Below are 19,566 nucleotides of genomic sequence, written 5' to 3' on the forward strand. Positions count from 1 at the left end.
GGACACAGGAGAGGTTTTCTTGTGATGACTCGTCCATGAAGATCAATAGTATAGCAGTGGCGAGCGGTGACCTTTTACTCTGGTCATGCTACCTCAATTTTGAATATTCCCCGACACGACCTAACTGTCGGCAACACATGCGCGCGGCGCACCCACCCACCCACACACACACACACACACACACACACACACACACACACTCCGGCCTCGGCAGACCTAACTCACTCACGCAAACAGGCCTAAACTCTGATCACAAATCTACCACAACCAATTGAGGCCACAGCGGACCAAAACCATTCAGAGCAGTACAAAAACACTCAAAGCACACACACATAAACACACACACACACACACACACACTGGCCTCGGCGGACCAAAACCAACTGCTGTTACAGTACAAAAATATTCAAAAATAGAACAATGTCCTACCTTATTTGTAGATGAATTTCATCCTACGGGCCTTTCTGGTGAATTCAGTGATGACTTTGTCGTAAAAAGTGTCGGACGTCTTCATTTTATGTAGCATTCTTGTTTCAATGGACATCATTGCCAGGCCAGTTAATCGTTGTTGTCCCATGGCATTCCGTTGATAGGTCTTGATTCTTTTTAATGCAGAAAATGTTCTTTCTACTGACACAGTGGTAGATGGCAGGGTAAGAAACAGTTCACACAGTCTGTAAAGTTGGGCCATGCCATCACAGAGGCCGTTTGAGCGCATTAAAGATGTTAACTCCGAGACATTTCACTTGGCCAGCTCAGGAGATGCAAACAGCACTTTCAGTTCACTGCGCAAAAGTACGTCATCAAAAAACTGTGCACGTGTCTCTCAAAGAGTTAAATGCACTGTCTGGAAAGTCCTCCTCATACAGATGAAATTTAGAAAAGTCCAATAGACCCAGAAACCTCTCCAGAGATGAAAGTCGCTGCTGCATTTGTAACTCAATAGTGTCCAACACTTTGAAAATAAAGCTCTTGATATTCTGCCTTTCTGTCATCACCCCCTCTGCTCCTCTTAGCTGGGTTCTCTGGTTCTGAGACCTGTGCAAAAACATGCTCAAACTCTCCTCTCTGTCTTTGCAACTGTTCTGCTATTCTCTTCATTTGACTCACACAATAGCCAGTGTCCAAGCCTTTCGTTTGTAGGATGTTGAAAAGCACATCATTGTGAGAAAACATATCAGAAAAAAAGGACTTTGGGATCTTGTAAATATTGCAAAAACCCCCCTGTTGAAAGAATCGACCTTTCATCCCAGTCCAACGGGTTGTTTTTTTATGTGATTGAATAGTTCAGTTAATGATTTGTGGTTCTATTTGCTGTGTTTACTAAACGAGACGTAAAGTTCCACCTAGTTGGAGCAGCTCTAGGGAATTGTCTCTTTACAATGTCATCTAGAGCAGTGATTCTTAACCATGGGGCCGCAACCCAAGTGTGGGCCACGAGTGCCACCTAGAGGGCCGTGAAACAAATTCAGTTTTGCACCTGTGGGCCGCAAGGGCCGCATAATGTTATGTTGACACACTCCGTTACAGTGCAGTCTCCCACCACTTGGTGGCGGTAATGTGTCAGTCAGTTATTTAACACACTCCAATACAAACAGAAGAAGACACTCTCAGCTAGCCGTGAGCTTAAAAGTTATGGATAAGTTTGTCAAACGGAAAAATGAAGATGAAAGTAGGGCAGCCCCCACAAAAGGCTAAATTTGTTCGCAAGTACAATCCTGACTTCATAAGATACGGCTTTGTGAATGGAGGTACCGAGGCAGAGCCGGGAGCCCAGTGTGTGGAGTGTAGTTTAACGCTATCCAACGAAGCACTGAAGCCTTCTAAGCTAAAGTGGCATCTCGAAAACAAACATCCGACGCTCGTGGGAAAGCCGGTGGATTTTTTCAGAAGAAAAGAAAATGGGCTACAGATGCAGAAAAGGTCTGTTGTGTCACTGACTGGAAATGCTAAATGGGCTTTGAAAGCCAGCTACCTTGTAGCCAGACATGTGGCACAGAGCAAGAAAGCATTCACCATAGCGGAGGAGCTGGTTCTGCCTGCAGCTATTGATATGTGCCGCGAGATGATTGGAGAGGCCGCTGCAAAGAAACTGCTGACCATCCCACTTTCTAATGACACTGTGAGTCACCGAATCGTGGACATGGCCTCAGACATACAGCATCAGCTTCTGGAAAGAATAAAAGGTAGCCCATTTTTCTCCTTGCAACTAGATGAGTCCACTGATGTCACAAATTTTGCACTGTTGTTGGTTTTTGTTCGCTATCGCTGGGACAGTAGTTTGCATGAAGACATACTGTTTTGTGGAAAGCTACCAACACGAGCTACGGCTCAGGAGTGTTTCCACTGCATGGATGACTACTTCACTGAGAACGGCCTAGACTGGAAGAACTGTGTTGGGGTGTGTAGTGACGGTGCAACATCAATGACTGGCAGTCATCAGTGCGTCATCAGGTAGATAATTGATCGTGCACCAGAGGCTAAATGGACCCACTGTTTTCTCCACCGTGAAAGCCTTGCAGCAAAAAAGATGTCACCAGAGCTCCATGAGGTGATGGATGTAAGTGTGAAAACCATCAACTACATTAAAAATAGTGCTGTGAACTCCAGATGTTTTGCCAAGCTTTGTGGGGACATAGATGCAGATCATGTACAGCTGCTCTATCACAGTGAGGTGAGATGGCTCTCAAGAGGACTGGCCCTCCAGCATTTGTTTGAACTGAGGAATGAGGTCTTCTCTTTTCTCACTGAGAAAAAATCTCCTTTTGCCCATCACTATGCCAACACAAAGTTCACAGCTAAACTTGCCTACCTCTGTGGCATCTTTTCACATCTGAACCAGCTGAACATCTCGCTTCAAGGGAGAAATAGCAACATTTTTTTGTTGCAGACAAAGTTCAAGCTTTCAGGAGGAAACTTGCTTTGTGGACTAAGAGGGCCCAGGAAAAAAGGATGGACATGTTTCCACTTTTGTCTGAAATTTTGGAAAACTCCCCTCAGGTGACGATCAGTGACTCAGTCTCTCAGCACCTCTCACAACTGGCACAGAAATTTGATGACTACTTTCCTGAAGATCCCAGAGAGGGACACATGTGGATTTTGGACCCATTTTCTGTGGATCCCACTGAAAATGATGTTGCTTTGCCCTCACATCTGGAGTCCCAGCTTCTGGAAGTTTCCACTGACAGCACTTTTAAGTTGCAGTGGGGCAAACTGGACCTGGGCTCCTTCGGGATTGCTGTTTCAAAGGAGTACCCATGTCTAGCACTGAGGGCTGTGAAACTCCTTCTCCCATTCACGACGACATACCTGTGTGAATCAGGATTTTCCATTGTGGCCACAACGAAGACCAAAGCTCGAAACAGACTCAGAGCAACACTGGAGGCTACTCTGAGAGTGAGCCTTTCCCCCATTCCACCCAGACTGGATCTCATCATGTCAGAGAGGCAGGCCCAAGTGTCTCATTAAGAAGTCAAGATAAAAAGGATCAAAAATGGACTGTTTTGTAGTTGGTGAAAAATGGACTGTTTTGTAGTTGGTCAAAAATGGACTGTTTTGTAGTTGGTGAAAAATGAACTGTTTTATAGTTGGTCAAAAATGGACTGTTTTGTAGTTGGACAAAAAAGATAAGCTATAGTTTCATTTGCATTTTATTTAATTTTATTTACAGTTTATCTTTTTTTTTTTACTTGGTGATTATAAGCTATAGTTTCATTTGCACTTTATTTCTATTTTATTTAATGTTATTTATTTATTTAATTTGAAACTTTTATTATTTTGAATGTATTTTTCTTAGATTTATATCCACATGATCAATAAATGTTTCTGTGATGATCACATTGTATCATGTCATTTATTTGATACATTTTTAGCTTATTAATTGTAAGTGGATTTGATCTAGTTATTGAATACAAATCAAACCAAGAGTAAGATCAATTAAACATGTAAATATCTGAATGGGCCCCAGGCCACATTGTGCTAGAAAAGTTGGGCCCAAGGTAAAAAAGGTTAAGAACCCCTGATCTAGAGCCTTGGTGCGCTTTGTAGAAGTGGTAAAAAATGATCCTAGGCCATTTAAGGTTGAAAAGAAAACCTTGCAGTCTTTGATAGTGCTGCACACTTATGTCAGCACTAAGTTGAGAACATGCACACAACAATGCACGAAACTGGCACACAGGTATCGGTCCCTAACCTTGGCCTGCAAGCCATTTAGGTGGCCAGACATTACACCGGCTCCATCATATGTTTGACCGACAAGCTTGTCACCGCATTCCATTTCACCTACAGAGGCAAAAATATGCTCCACTAAGGCAGTGGCTGTTCTGTCGGCGCTGACGTCGGAAAAGCCCACAGATCTCTCCTCCACCACCCCCTCTTTGGTAACATACCTCCAGACTGTAGACAGCTGGGCGAAGTTGGACACATCTGTCGTTTCATCAAGTAGTATCGCTACAAAGCTTGTGTCTTTGATTTGAGATTTTATTTCATTCAGCATCACACTAGCCACAGCTTCAATCAGATCGTTCTGAATGTGGCTTTACATGCCACAGAACACAGTGCATGTTTCCAAATGATGGGCTAGCCTCTCATCATATTTCCGGAGTAGGTTAACAAGTTCAATGTAGTTACCGCGATTGTCTGATCCTTCCCCTTCTGAGTGCCCTCTGAATGCCTGCTCCTGGGCTCCAAGGTACACAACGATGTCCACAAGTCTTTTCAACACGTCCCTGTTCTTTCTTACCCGCTCGTTGTGTTGCTCCACTGCTCCGTTGCTACTCGCAGGCCCTCGTTCAACTAATGGTCAATCCGTGTGTTGCCAAATGTCTGCAGTTTTACCAGACAAAGTATGTGCGAAGATGCACACTTATGTTTGGTCATACCGGTGTGGAGGTTGTTTAAATCGCCATAACCTGTCATGGTCCAGACTGTCTGTTCGGTGGAAAAAAGGAGACATGGCCAACAGAAGAGTTTGCTCACCTTTGGGCAGCCAGCTAGCCACGTGTGTTTCTCGTACGTGCTAGATTGACAATGACAAACAAAACTCTTAGTAGTTTTTGTGATTGCAAGATCTGGAGTCGGACGTCCTTTTGATATAATGTTCCTTTTTTCCCTCAAATGTCCTCAGAGAAAATGGCACTGAACGCAATGATTCTATTGAATTCATATTTTCACCCATGACAGCGATGGCGATGAGATACACTACTAGCTAACTAACTGAAAGTGTCAAGTGGCGTACCACTAAAAATTCAAGCAAGCTAGCTACTATTGATGCACATGCGTGTTTATAGATGAGCTGGTACACAGCCAGCTTTTTCGGCATTCAAAATTCTCACGCTCAGTAAACAGGCCTACAGTGCGCTTACTGTAACTACTCGGAATTACAGAGCGCATGCGCGAGGCAAGCTGACTGCCTGGCAGCATTGCCATTAGCGGAATGGGATAGATATTGTCATATGCGTACCATAGGGTAGCGGTTTGACACCAAAACAATAGAACACAATGAAAAACTAACATTTAAATGATTTTTATTAGAGGGCTTGGGCATGCGCCGCATTTATAGCTTATTATGACCGCTTGCCCATGTTGTATAGGTGTCGCTGCACAGTACACCAGTGCACCACCACTCCAGTCTGATAAATCTTCCTGCAGGTCTTTTGCAGTCAAATGGCAGTTTTTATTTGCCTTTCTAACAATCCTACAAGCAGCTCTTTCTGAAAGTTTTATTTGTCTTCCAGACTTCAACTTCACCTCCACACTTCCTGTTAACTGCTATTTTTTAATTACATTGTGAATTGAGGAAACAGCTGAATGACAAATATTAACATGCTAAAGAAAGGTGTGTAAGCATTTAGCCCTGCTGTGACTCACAGAGCCGCTAGCCATGGCTGTAGACTCGTATCCTGTTTGTTGTTTGGCCAGCTCATGGACTTAACATTAATTACCAACAGCTGAGTAAATTTGGTGTCATTATAACCAATGAGATTAACAGTCCTAGGGGTTACACAGCTCTCAGTTATGTTATGTATTATAAATTATGCAAGCTATAATTAAAGTTAGGTCTCCTACTATTTGAAAAACACACTTTCGAATAACAGTGACAATATTTAAACAATAAATTATTCCACCCTAACTTGAAAGCCTAAAAGATGCAAATGGTTGCATTATGGGAAATATAGGATCCAGTGTTTTTGGACCTTGACTAATATTAGGGACTAAAAGTCTTCTGCTTTGATATTGACAAGTGTCAAAAGTTTTTAGATCCCATCTCTTGTCCCCCAACTTCATGAAAAAGCACTTTTAGGGAACCCCTTTAAGATATTGTACAACTTTTTTTTTTTCAAAGGAGTGGGAAGACATTTCTGAATTTCTGGCAAGGTCTGAGAAAGTGTGCTGAAAGACCACAAGGTTACTTTGAAAAAAAAAAAAAAAAACTAATGTCATAAGAGAATGAAAGGAAAGCTTGCTGGTGTAAAATAACCTTTACCAACAACACAGTTTACAGTTTAAATGGATGGTAAATAAAAATGTAAGTTAAGTACCTCTCGCAAATAACCTGAACATCATAGTAACAATAATGACAGTGAAGGCAAATGTGAAATACAGGCATATGTCAGCTATGGAGGATGTAAGAAGAGATGCTTGTTTGATTGTTTGTTAGTCTGCCTATTGTACTTTTCACCATTATTGTTTTATTGACTGTATATTGTTAACACCAACCTGCCTAGGGACAAAGGATGGAAATTAGCCACCGGCTATAATCCTGCATATTTACACAAAAGTGTTTATTAATATGCACTGTCCCTGATTATTTCAAAAATAAATAAATTAATAAAAAAATGCTAAACTCTATCTATTTTTAAGTTTATATTTAATCACCTTATAGGGATAAAACACAATAGGCAGCAATAAAATAAAAAAAAGGGAGTAAAAAAAAGTAAAAGGCATAAGCAGTGTTTGAATCACTCAGCCAAGATTGTAAACAGCATATGGTATGTGCTACCCTAACTTCACAGAATCATTTCTCCTTAGATGTGAGGCTAAACAGGAGATGATCTCCATAGAGACAGTACATCTCAAGGGAAAAAAAAAAGTCCATTGTCAGTCAGTGAGTATTACTATGTGCACATTACTAAGCCACATAAGGCAGATAGTCAACTATACAACTACAGAGAAAGTTGGGACAAAACACAGCTACTGCATGCAGAAGCACAGACCCAGCTACCAAATGAACAGAATTTAATTTGTGGGTGCACTGTGTGTTGCTATGAGATGCTGATGCAGGACAAAGCATTGGTAATTGACCTATTGCTAAGTCCCGCCCCCGGACACAGACTGGCCAATCATAACGAAGCATTGGGCTGTCTCAGACCAGGGTCTGTTCCATTGACTCTAATGCAGTCATTTCAGATTTCCTTCATTTTCAGGGTGGTTTTGTGGATTTAGAGCTAAATGTTGTGCCTGGGGCATGTCGTGTATTAATGATACTCATTACTTGGAGAGGTTGGAAAAAGATATAAGTTTCTTCCCTGTGTAGGGTTAGCTAGCTAGCTAGCTGCTGAAGACATAGCCTACTGAATGTATACACATGCTGCTTTTGCTTTTTAATGGTTATAACAGTGGAAAAAAAGGCTGACCCTGCTGTACAGGAACCAGTGAAGGGAAGCAGGGAAACTTTGCTGATATTCAGCCAGCTGTCTGTCAACACATTGTGCGCAGATTAACTTGTTTGACTTCTTCCGCAGCCTCCCGACAGTCCAGCTGCCAGTCTGGGTGCTGGGAGTGGCACAGGGGTGAAGCTAAACATTGTTCATCTGCACACACTGCGATGCCATAAAGCTGGTCCAGTATCAGCAAAGTTTCCCTTTAAATTCATTGTCTTCTGTGGCGATCAGCAGTGATGTGGTGGTTCACTTTTACACTGTGATCTGTAGGCTTTACTGTAGCTTCAATCTTTATTTTGTTACCTTGATTTTGTTGCTGTGTCAGTCTGACATCCTGAATATATCCTTCAAATGCATATTGTAGACCCTTCTGTCTGCTTCTGCCTGAAAACGCTTTTTTGTTTTTCCAAAAATTTAGGAGTATTTCTCCAGGGAGTGCAGTTAGCGACAGTGAAAGCGCCATGCCAGTCTAGCTCTGAAACCGAAAGTTTGTCGGACTTGCAGCTCCATATATCGTCCTACGAGGTTCATGTGCCATAGGATCACCTCCAGCTGGTGACCATCCTTCATTCCTGCCCATGGAATACCTGCTAGATAAGCCTTGCTACTTGTCTATCTCTGCTGGAGCTACTCGCATCTCTAAAGCCTGAAATGCACTTGTTAGTGGATGCTAATGCCTGTATTTATTTTCGGTTAAAGACTTGCCCTGGCTGCAGCACTGACTGTGCATTGCAGTTACTGCATCTAAACAGTTGCCAGGTACTGTTTAATTAACAGTTCATCATTAAAACTATTAGTTATCAAATGTCAATCTCTTGGACCCTGCCTTGATTGTTAATTGGCTACTAGCATGACAGCCAATAGAAACAATAATACTACCACTTAGACGATAGATTTGTGGCTGTGAGTTTTGAAAGTGGGTGGAGTCTCGGGTTTTGGGGGTCGTATACATGCCGCGTTTTTTGCACCCTCATATTTATTGTTTCCAATGTAGACGCACAGCAGGCATGCTCAAACGCTAGAGCAGTGTGCACACGTCCCCAAGCGCCTGTGTCTTAGGGCACAACTACTGCACCTTGTGATAAATTGAGTTCAACTTTTGGAAAACAGCAGCATGTAATGTATGTGATGAGGAACAACCAATCACAGCCAACAGATATCTTTCCCTTCTTCCGTAAATATCAGTGTGTGGTACATATGGAGACGAAGTTAATTTTTTTTAGTGCTACTCAGAACTTCACATCTGTCCCCCGGATAATATTTTGGGCCTTATACACAATTATAAAACAACGCCTGGAAAAAAAGCAGGTCTGCACTCAGGATTTCCAGTAAGTAGGCTATGATACGGTGCTGGCAGCATAGCAACCTCAGATGCAACCTGCCTCTGCACCTTTAAAAGTTGGCACAGAGTGGGCAAAAGAGTAGCGCCCAATGCCTGACCTCATGTTTTCCAGGCTGTTAAAGGTGCTGCACGTGTAAGGCCTCTTACAGTTATTTTTCCCATTTAAATTTTTTCTTTAAACAATATGCTCATTGCTACTGACAAAGACACACAGAACTCTCTGGATAATATAACGACCACCACTTGATCCACCACTTTCAATCAATCAACTTGGCTATGAGAAATCTTTGTTTCTATATCATTTAAATTTTGGCATGGCAAATGGGTCAAAATATATGAGTCTGGGTTGCTGTTGCCATGGAGAATCAGAGTTTTAGCTGATATATAACAGCTTTGTTGTTATAGCTGAGAACAAAACATGGCACCATGTTGCTAAATTCAATAACAATTTGAATGGCACTTTGACCCAAGTGAATTGATTTAAGCTCAGACTGTATTTTAAGCTTTCTCAACATTGTTATCTTTAGCTTCCACCTGCCATTAATTGCACACATAACACGGTTTTAAGCTTTGGATGTGTCTTTTTGAAATGCACCTTGAAGTCATAATCAGCGTCTGTCATGATGTTTTTATATACATAAGCTTGTACCTTGCAACTTTTTATTAAAGAACTAGACATACATTCAAACAAGGCTCTCAATATTAAATAGCATAGTTTTTATGCTGATTCATTGTGTATGAAAAAAAATGACAAATGGGACTTTTACTTCTAAAATCAGGGATGCCCTAAATAGCCCCTCCTGGTTTGCAACTCTGTATCAATGCTGAGCTCATGTAAAGGAGGTATTTGTGATTGATTGGATAAACATACTGTAAACAGACTGACCTTTTCTTTCAAAGCTTTCCTTGCGGACAAAGCAGACCATTGCGAGGAACTTGGTGACCTCCTTCAGGTACATGACTGTAGTGTTATTCAGGTGGATGATAGCCATAGACTCCTTGTCATAGGGTAAACCAACTTCACTATCCGTCAGACTGAAGAAGAAGAGACAGAGAATACACTCAGCTTCAGTGGGGAAACTTATATTATTGCCTTGCAGTAGTATGCCTCCGTGAACCAGTCGAGTTGCACTTACAGTTTACATCCATGTCTGTGAAAACATAAATGCTTCACACACATCTTCTCCCTGTTAGCACAGAAGACCTATGAAATCAGCACAGTTTCATGGTGGGCACCCAAGGTTGATGTCACCAATTCAGTATCTGACCAAAATGTGTCCCCCTCGGTTTCTGAGATATGACATTTAACAATGGCCATAAAAGTGTTTTTGCAGAACATTATGATGTCACAGTGAAGTTGACCTTTAAAGGGATACGCCAACATTTTTTTTGTTTGAGTGTCTTGCCTCGCTCCCGAGTCCATGACAAGCATATAGATACCATTCTTTCGGCTATACGTGCAGTAAAAAGGGAGAGCCGGGCAGAGCTCGCCCACTGCTAATTAGCTTAGTTCAAATGCTGGGAGTCAATGGGAAGCATTAGCCTGCCTCTGCCTGCAGTCACCAGATAAACTCTTGAGCAACTCTAAACAGTCCTGTGTGCTTGCTGTGACTCGTTTTTTACCGCGTTATGTTACGTTATCTATTTTTAGACTAAGATTAGCACTTTATGTAAGTTTTGAAAGAAATACATAGGAAACTAAACCGCAGTTTTTGCGCATGCGCAAACCAACGCAGACGTGCTTGTAAGTAGGTCAACAAAACAAAGCCTCTGTTTAGGAGAAGAAGAAGATTGCTACTACAGATTATGGCCGACTTTGTAAGAGAGGACGAGGATGATTTCTTCGGGACTGACGAAGATCCACAACCTTACCTATTTGAACCAGAATATACAGAGGAGGAACTACATGTTTTGGAGGCTGAGCGTGCACGAAGAGAAGCTGAGACAGTCGAGCAGCCTGGGGCCGAGGGGAGAGTCAGAACCAGCAGGGATTGGTGGTGTAGATGTGGGGCTTGCCAACCTATGCCGACAGAAAATGAGTGCTTCTGCTGTACTGAGTGGGAGTTGGTGCTGCCATCGATGGGGAGGCTTGATATATCTGGCGAAGAGGACAGTACACAAAGAGATTGTGTCACAATGAATGACGCTTTTCCAGGTTTAGTAAATCCCGCAGTTGTTGAAACTTTTTTCCATCTACCCAAAATAAACTGGAAAACACGCCCCAGGCCGTCTGGACCTAACGGACAGTTGTCCGTAGAGTAAGTGACTATTATAATCTTATTATAAATTATAATACAATAATTATAATTATAATAAAGATGCATGAGGCACATATTGCTGTATATAGCAAGCTGTATACACAGTTAGTCTCTACATGTATAGAGAAAATAGTTATAATATAGGCCAAGAATTACACATTCGTTTATGTATTTGTGGTTATTGATAAAAAAATTTCTTGTTTCTCAGTCAATACAGGTTGGTGTCCTACCGCATTGTTTTGCAGTGGGCCCTGAAGGGAGAAACGCTGGGGAAAGGCAATCGTAAACCTTTGCCATCGTGTGTCGTCAGTGCTATTTGTAGAAGATATCCCTCACCAACGGGGACATATCAAGGATTCCAAGAGGCACAGGATGCTATGGATATGTTGTAGACTCAAAAGCTTACAAGCCATTCCAGTTATCAAAACACTATATAAAGACTTGTCTTGATCACACACAATTAGTTGATACATTCACTATTCATATCCTTGTGACATATCTGCTGGCTAATAATTGTGTTTACTACCTTCCTATAATACTCTCTTTTTACCCTAATAAAAGTTTCAATACAGCATTAAATTGTTATTATTACATGCAGCGTAGTAACAATCTGTGAACAGACAGGTGACTCCTGAAATTGTAAATAGATTACACACCATATATTAGTTCAATACTCGACCTTCTGACAGCTAAATAATTTCAAAATAGTTTCTCTATTGTTGTGTGACAAGTTGATCTATCTCCAACACTGCCCTCTTCTCTCAGTCCTTCCATCATAACTGTTGTTTTCCTTGTTTGTTTGAGGACATCATCACAACAGTTGTGATGGGAGGATCAGGAAAAGAGTGCAGGGTTTGAGATTGCTGTGTAATAACATCTATAAGCTATTTTTATCAAACATTTCAATGTTCAACTTGTAAATAACATGATTAGATTTGCAAAAGTAAAATGACAACTCACAAAATGATAAACTGTGTTATTTACTTTACAATATGTACATTTATGAGGTAAGAATGAATATTTTGCAGTAAATGGACAGGTATGGATGAACCTGCAGTCTTTTGTAATCAAGTTATTTGTTCAGTTGACAGACTGGTTTGGGACAGAAAAAGTAGCACTATATCACTGTATTACATTACTGTATGTCACACTATAAAACTATAACATTATGTCACACTACATCACACTATATTACATTGTCCCAAAAAATATCACACTGTAGCATCCTATTTTACAATGTATCACACCAAAATCAACAAATAAATATAAGGCACACTTATGACTGCTTTTGGGATAGTGTGGAAGGCACTTGGGTGTCACAGTGGTTAGCCCTGTTGTTTACAACGGAAGATGGTACAGGTTTTTTAAAAAAAAAGGGGGGGGGGCATGCAACTTGAATATTCTTCCTCTGATGAGCCTGTGAACCTAGATTTGTGTGCTTTTATGACATCCTCCTTGTTGGGTTTAGGAAATGGGGCGATGTTGGTAGCCAGATGAGGGACTTTCACTTTTGATGTGGAGTCTCTGAATATGACTGAGGGATCCAGCCGTCTGTGCAGTACTTGCTCCATCAGGTCATCTCTGAATCTTGTAAACTGGCCGGGAAACCCACTGCTTGGACTGCTTCTGAAAGACAACGTTGTGTCTTTGGAGGCCTGAAATGATATATTCCAATGATATGATTGAATTTAAAATCCTACTGTTAACTTATAAAGCTCTAAATGGTCAAGCTCCGTCATATCTTAGAGAGCTCATAGTGCCTTATTATCCCACCAGAACACTGCGCTCTGAGAACGCAGGGTTACTAGTGGTCCCTAAAGTCTCCAGAAGTAGATCAGGAGCCAGAGCCTTCAGCTATCAGGCTCCTCTCCTGTGGAATCATCTTCCTGTTACGGTCTGGGAGGCAGACACCGTCTCCACATTTAAGACTAGACTTAAGACTTTCCTCTTTGATAAAGCTTATAGTTAGGGCTGGCTCAGGCTCGCCCTGTACCAGCCCCTAGTTAGGCTGACTTAGGCCTAGTCTGCCGGAGGACCCACCTATAATACACCGGGCACCTTCTCTCCTTCTCTCTCTCTCGTATCCTATTACTGCATCTTGCTAACTCGGCCATTCTGGATGTCACTAACTCGGCTTCTTCTCCGGAGCCTTTGTGCTCCACTGTCTCTCAGGTTAACTCATATCGCAGCGGTGCCTGGATAGCGTGACGTGTGTGGTTATGCTGCTGCCGTGGTCCTGCCAGATGCCTCCTGCTGCTGCTGTCATCATTACTCATACTTCTACTGTTATTATACACATATGATTATTGTCACACATGTATAGTGCCAGATATTAATATATACTTTCAACATATTGCACCACAGTAGCCAGAACTATAACTATAATATTATTACTTTCATTAATGTTGTTGCAAGCTACTGTCATTACCGTCTGTCCTGCATCCCTCTCTCTCTCTCTCTGTCTCTCTTTCTGTCTCATTGTGTCATACGGATTACTGTTAATTTATTATGCTGATCTGTTCTGTACGACATCTATTGCACGTCTGTCCGTCCTGGAAGAGGGATCCCTCCTCAGTTGCTCTTCCTGAGGTTTCTACCGTTTTTTTCCCCCGTTAAAGTTTTTTTTTGGGGGAGTTTTTCCTTATCCGCTGCGAGGGTCATAAGGACAGAGGGATGTTGTATGCTGTAAAGCCCTGTGAGGCAAATTGTGATTTGTGATATTAGGCTTTATAAATAAAATTGATTGATTGATTGATTGATTGATATACAAGCATGAATTGAGATGTTTCAAAATGTTCAATTACTTATTGACAGATGCTGTTCCATAACGTTTTATTTACTGCTTTGAGCAGAATGAAATAAGTCCTATATAGCTCTACTTTACAGTGATTACGGTAGACAACTCGTCCAATGAAAATAATCAAAAACTAAAATGATCATTTTAGGTATTTTGTGTAAACTTGCCACTGCTCATATTCTTAGTATTTACCTGTTGCAGTTGAAGCCTGTTCACACTTTTTGTTATGGTTCTCATTGTGATCCATGACAGCCAACCTTGTGCGCACCTGCATCGAAGGCTAGTCAAAATGCAGGCGGTTTGGACAGTATTTCAGGTGGGCATTATGGAAAACCTCAAGGTTTCCTGAAAACACAAAAAACATAATTGACATTACAAACTATAAACTATAAACCACATACGTTATGCAATATTTATCACAGTGTGTGTGCATGACCTGTTGAAGACTGTCATTGTGGAATAATGTATTTATGTCTTATGTATAAAAACTAAAAATGCAGAATAGTATGATTACCAATGCTCCTCTTGTCTGTGGTGCTACATAACCACCCCATTTACTGTAAATCATTTTCACAGAAAGATTTCCTGAACACACAGTTACCTCTTATTGCATTTTATTGGGCCTTTTCACTATCTTCCAACACGTTTATATACATACCTGTGTGCTTGAACAGCGTCATTTGCTCCAAATCTTGAAGGAGACGTCTGTTCATCACCACCTCATATAAGGCTTTGAATGCAGCGGAGTCTTCCAACAACCATCTCTTCTTCCTTTGCTCATCTGCTGACAAATCAGGGTGGTAGCATTTGTGCTCTTCTCCATTTTCCTCCCAGCGATGGACTCCACGGATATGATGAAGGAGTGTCTTCCATCGTCGAATCAACTCCTGACAATAACATTCCCCCACAAGAAGAAATCATTGTAGCACTGATATAACATTCCATATGAACTATCCATTGAATAAAATTAGAAACATTGTATGCCATAGACATGTCAGCAAATCAGTAATAATGTTTCATCATTTCAGGAATGAAGTACTGAAAATAAGGTACTGTATGGTTTAGGTCCGCAAGGAAAAGTGAAATGCCGTAGGGCTGTCTGCAACGAGGTGTGATTGTGTTTACCTTTCCATCTCCTTTTGATGTGCTGCAGCACCACCACAAGTGATTGGTTACACTCTTTATCTAAGGACCAATGTCTTTGCAGTACTTGCATTTAGAGGCTTGGACCAATTTCTTTTTTATTCATAAAATAAAAGGGGAAAAGAGTTAGAAACGGACATTACAATTCATAAAGGGCACACACAGACAAATTATTTTCTGTGGCTGTTCTCAGGGAAAACACAGCACAGCATTATACTAAGTGACAGGTATTGTGCTATATGGGCACATACAATATTGTTATAAGTAGACCAACCTTTTGTTATATGCCAAGGATCAAACTGGTGGTCTATGTCTGGAAAAGTCTCTCTCAAAGTTTTCCTGATGGACGGATGTCTGTCAGTGGTTACGACCTTTACATGGATCCCTTCATCCAAGAGCCTTTCCAGTCCTTTCTTGAAACCTAATGGCTCCATACCAACAGAACTTTTTGCTTGGGTCACCTTGGGGGAACAAGAAAGGTTTACGAGTTACTGGAGATAACATTTTTGAAAGAGACTTCGTAGCACAATAACTGTTATTTTTTGTCTATTATTGTGTTTTTCTTACCTGTATCAGTTCAAAGAGTATAATTTCATTGGTGGAGTCATCCATGAAGGAGTAGGTCGCGTATTTGCTTGAATGGCCCGGGCTATCACTTCTTCCAACTCCACACACATGCACCGCCTCATCATCCAGATTCTGGCAGATGAGCTGTACAAAGATGGCATCCTTCTGCATATTGTATGCTTCCTCAATGACAGGAATCAGGTAGCTAGACTGTATGTTATAATATGTGGTTTTCTTGGGCAGTTGAAGCCTCAAAATTGCTGCCCAATCAGAAATGTCAGTGTAAGTTGCACCAGTGAACAGCGTTGCTGCTGCTGTAAGCAGATTGTTTTCAGCCATCCCATGGACATTTGGACATGACTCCCATTTTTCCAGTGTGACTGTTGTTGCATTGCCATCTCACTTTGAGTCTGCTGCCAGATGATGCTAGGCTATTGTCACACATTTCAGTTCCACAAATACTGCATCTTTGAAATAGTTCCATAAGTTTGGACTCATTCACTATCCACTTCTTTTCCCTCCATGTTCTTGTTTTTTGTGGAACGCTGGATGTGCTTTCCGAGCTAGATCCCTTTTCTGAGGTGGAGGGGCTTGTAAAGGGGACAAAACTGGAATCAGCAGGGTCATCACCAGGCTCTGAAGTCATACTGATGTCCAAGGCGGATGACTGTGGAGTAATATCCATTTCATCTGTTTCCTTTTCGCTAGTTTCCTGTGGTTGGCAAATCAACATGACAATATTTAGTTTCTCTACTCACTTGTATAGTTTTTCAGCACTGACTGTTTCTCACTGCATTTCTCAGACAGGAGAATATACAAATATCTGCCTGTTCAATTACTGAATTTTTGGTGCTCTGGATAATTGCTAAATAAAAGCATGAAATATAAATATGATGCAATAAACTAATTAATTTGTTTTTACTGTCCTAGCTCCTAGGCTTGTAGCATATACTTACATGAAATAGTAGGCTTGTTCGTGCCCTGCCCGAAGCACTCGTTGTGGATGAGGATGCAATGCCCTGTGCAAGAAAGAGATGGATTTCAGAAATTGTTGCATTTATCACAAAGTAGACATGACAACAGAGTAATTAGCATACTGATTGTCCCCTCCAAATTGGTGCCAGGGCAAAAATATTTCCCAGATCTTGAGGGCTTTGTGCGTGGACCTGTCTGCTCAGGACTAGTCAGCTGAAAAGTGAGTAAGGGGCCCTCAGCAGCATGGCTTTTGTGGGGGGTTGACTATGGTACACCACTGGCACAATAGCTGAAATCAGCCACCAATTCTGTCGGATCTAGCGGGACATCTCTCACCTCGTCCTGAAATAAGTAAGATAACACTATTCAACAAAAAAGGATTACTGTTCATATTACCCACAATACATACATGAAGGCAATACATTTGAATGCTATTCATTACAGATCATCCAATACCCTACACATTCAATGGCAAATGAAAAGAATAACATCTTAGTTGGTAAAAGTATTGAAATTCAGTAGGGAAAAAAATGGTATTAGGCATAATTCATGTACCATAATCCAATTACAGTACACTTTCCAGGTTTCATAAAAGATGAACATATGTAATAAACAAAAATATATATATATAGATATTCTGAACCATTGCATACTGTAACCCTAGATAACTTGGGCTAGCCTTGAGGCTAAAGTTGGGCCAAATAATGTAAACATACATTGTTTTTTTTTTTTTTTTTTGGTATTGTTTTTGTAGCGATAATATGTTATGACTGTCATGTAGCTTACTACATGCACTTCAGAGCTACCATAACTTGGTTTGATTTTACAGATAAAAACAGAGCAGTTGTATTCTCAGACTGGTTTTCCCTGCAAACATAGTTGTAACGTTACTCAATAAGGGGAAACAGGACATGACCCCCGGAGTTACGAGGTGAATACAGTAAAATGGCTGTCCTATTTATCTTGTCTGGCGCAAGATAATATGCCGTGCTAAGCGTTACAACGTGAAAACAAAACACAAGTACTTACCTCGTTTACTGTCTGTGTGACACCGAGTGATGGGATGGCCTTGTCCTTCAAGAAAAGTCTCATTGTTTGGGTTCTGAATTCCAGTTTTTCGTAGTAGTCATCCCGTGAAAAATGCTCTGAGCAAACTAGCATCTTCTTGACTGCTTCTTGTGGGGTGTTGGGATCCATGTTCAGAGCACCTAGCCATTGTTTCATCCGCTCCGGATTTCTAGTTGGAATTGAGTGAAAAATAAGATTTGACCATGTCTTCTGCTTATTGTCGCAACCCCATACAGCACACGTACGAGGCATCTTTGTAAAATTCTGATTTATAAATCTCTCTCTCAAAAAAAGTGTCACAGTGTCCTACAAACTCCTTCAACGATTTACTGCATGAGCTCTTCTTCTTCTTCTTCTTCTTCTATTCTTTTCTATTCTTCTTCTTCTGCTTTCTTCCTCAGCTGTTTACTGGCGCACATGCGCAAAAACTGTATGTGTATTTCTTTCAAAACTTACATAAAGTGCTAATCTTAGTCAAAAAATAGATAATGTAACATAACGCGGTAAAAAACGAGTCACAACAAGCACACGTTTAGAGTTGCTCAAGAGTTTATCTGATGACTGCAGGCAGAGGCAGGCTAATGCCTCCCACTGACTCCCAGCATTTGAGCTAAGCTAATTAGCGGTGGGCGAGCTCTGCCTGGCTCTCCATTTTTACTGCACGTATAGCCGAAAGAATGGTATCTATCTGCTTGTCATGGACTCGGGAGTGAGGCGAGACACGCAAACAAAACAAATGTTGGCGTATCCCTTTAACCTTTTGGATATAAAATGTCATCACTTCATCACTGTGTCCTAATATATATTTGTTATGGCTTGAGTTATGGCCAAAAGGATGTTTTGTGAGATTACAGTGACCTTTGACCTTCGACCACTAAATTCAAATCAGTTCATTCTTGAATCCAAGTCGACCTTTGTGCCAAATTTGAGGAAACTTCAAGGCCTTCTTGGTAAATGGACCTGCATTTGTATAGCACCTTGATCTTTGACCACCAAATTCTAATCAGTTCATTGTTGACTCCAAATGGATGTTTGTGCCATTTATAAGAATGGGACAGACAGATGGACTTACAACCCAAAAACATAATGCCTCTGTCCATGGCTATCACTGGCACAGAGTCTTACAAATATAATGCATCATCTAATACACCATAATGGCTCTGTTTCAAACACAGTGAGGACATGTATCGAGGAAACATTTTCAGCTATTTCAGGAAACACTAATGGATGAATTCACAAAAGGATTATGCAGTTTTTGTGGCCAATAAACGTGCACAAATAAGACAGAAAAAAACATTTTTATTCTCAAAGCACACACAAAGGGTTAAATGCAACCCTAACTGTGCTGCCAAGCACTCAGCGTCTCAGCGCTCCTGTGCTATTTGCATGTTTTTAAATGAGGTAATATGCATACATTTGGCGCAAAATTGGCCCCTTTCTATGCAAATGAGCCTCACTACAAAACAGTCCAATTCACAAGCTAACAGCTACACGCAGTTACAGTGAAGTTATTAGTGTCTTCAGAGAATTGGTGGAAACTGAAGCACTATTATAATGGATGTCCTCCGCTTCAAATCAGGCCATCTTCTTTTACAGTTTAAAGGTGTGCATTTGAAAACACCAACAGCACAAACAGACGGGATTTTAATTTTTTTTCATCTTTATTGAATTTCATAGTGGCAATGCAATTTAACATAGTTCAACTCTTGTCCCTAGTTGGGCTTTTACATGTAGTCCTACAATGTTATTAAAGAC

General features: G+C 41.0%; 1 protein-coding gene across 2 annotated transcripts in view; it reads right to left on the minus strand.

Annotated features, from left to right (window-relative positions):
• rragd (ras-related GTP binding D) overlaps nucleotides 1–19,566 on the minus strand; it is an 82,410-nt gene that overhangs the window by 2,589 nt on the left and 60,255 nt on the right. The window contains exon 1 of one of the 2 annotated variants that reach the window (XR_013493322.1): nucleotides 430–1,324. Coding sequence is in view for 1 of the 2 variants with exons in the window: in XM_033643471.2 (XP_033499362.1) it covers nucleotides 9,890–10,038 (149 nt within the window). In the remaining variant the exon portion in view is untranslated. Of the gene's footprint in view, nucleotides 1–429; nucleotides 1,325–9,889; nucleotides 10,039–19,566 lie in introns of those variants that run through there. The other variant, XM_033643471.2, reaches the window with a different exon arrangement.

Source organism: Epinephelus lanceolatus, chromosome 15, assembly GCF_041903045.1.
Source record: "Epinephelus lanceolatus isolate andai-2023 chromosome 15, ASM4190304v1, whole genome shotgun sequence".
NCBI classification, from domain to species: domain Eukaryota; kingdom Metazoa; phylum Chordata; class Actinopteri; order Perciformes; family Serranidae; genus Epinephelus; species Epinephelus lanceolatus.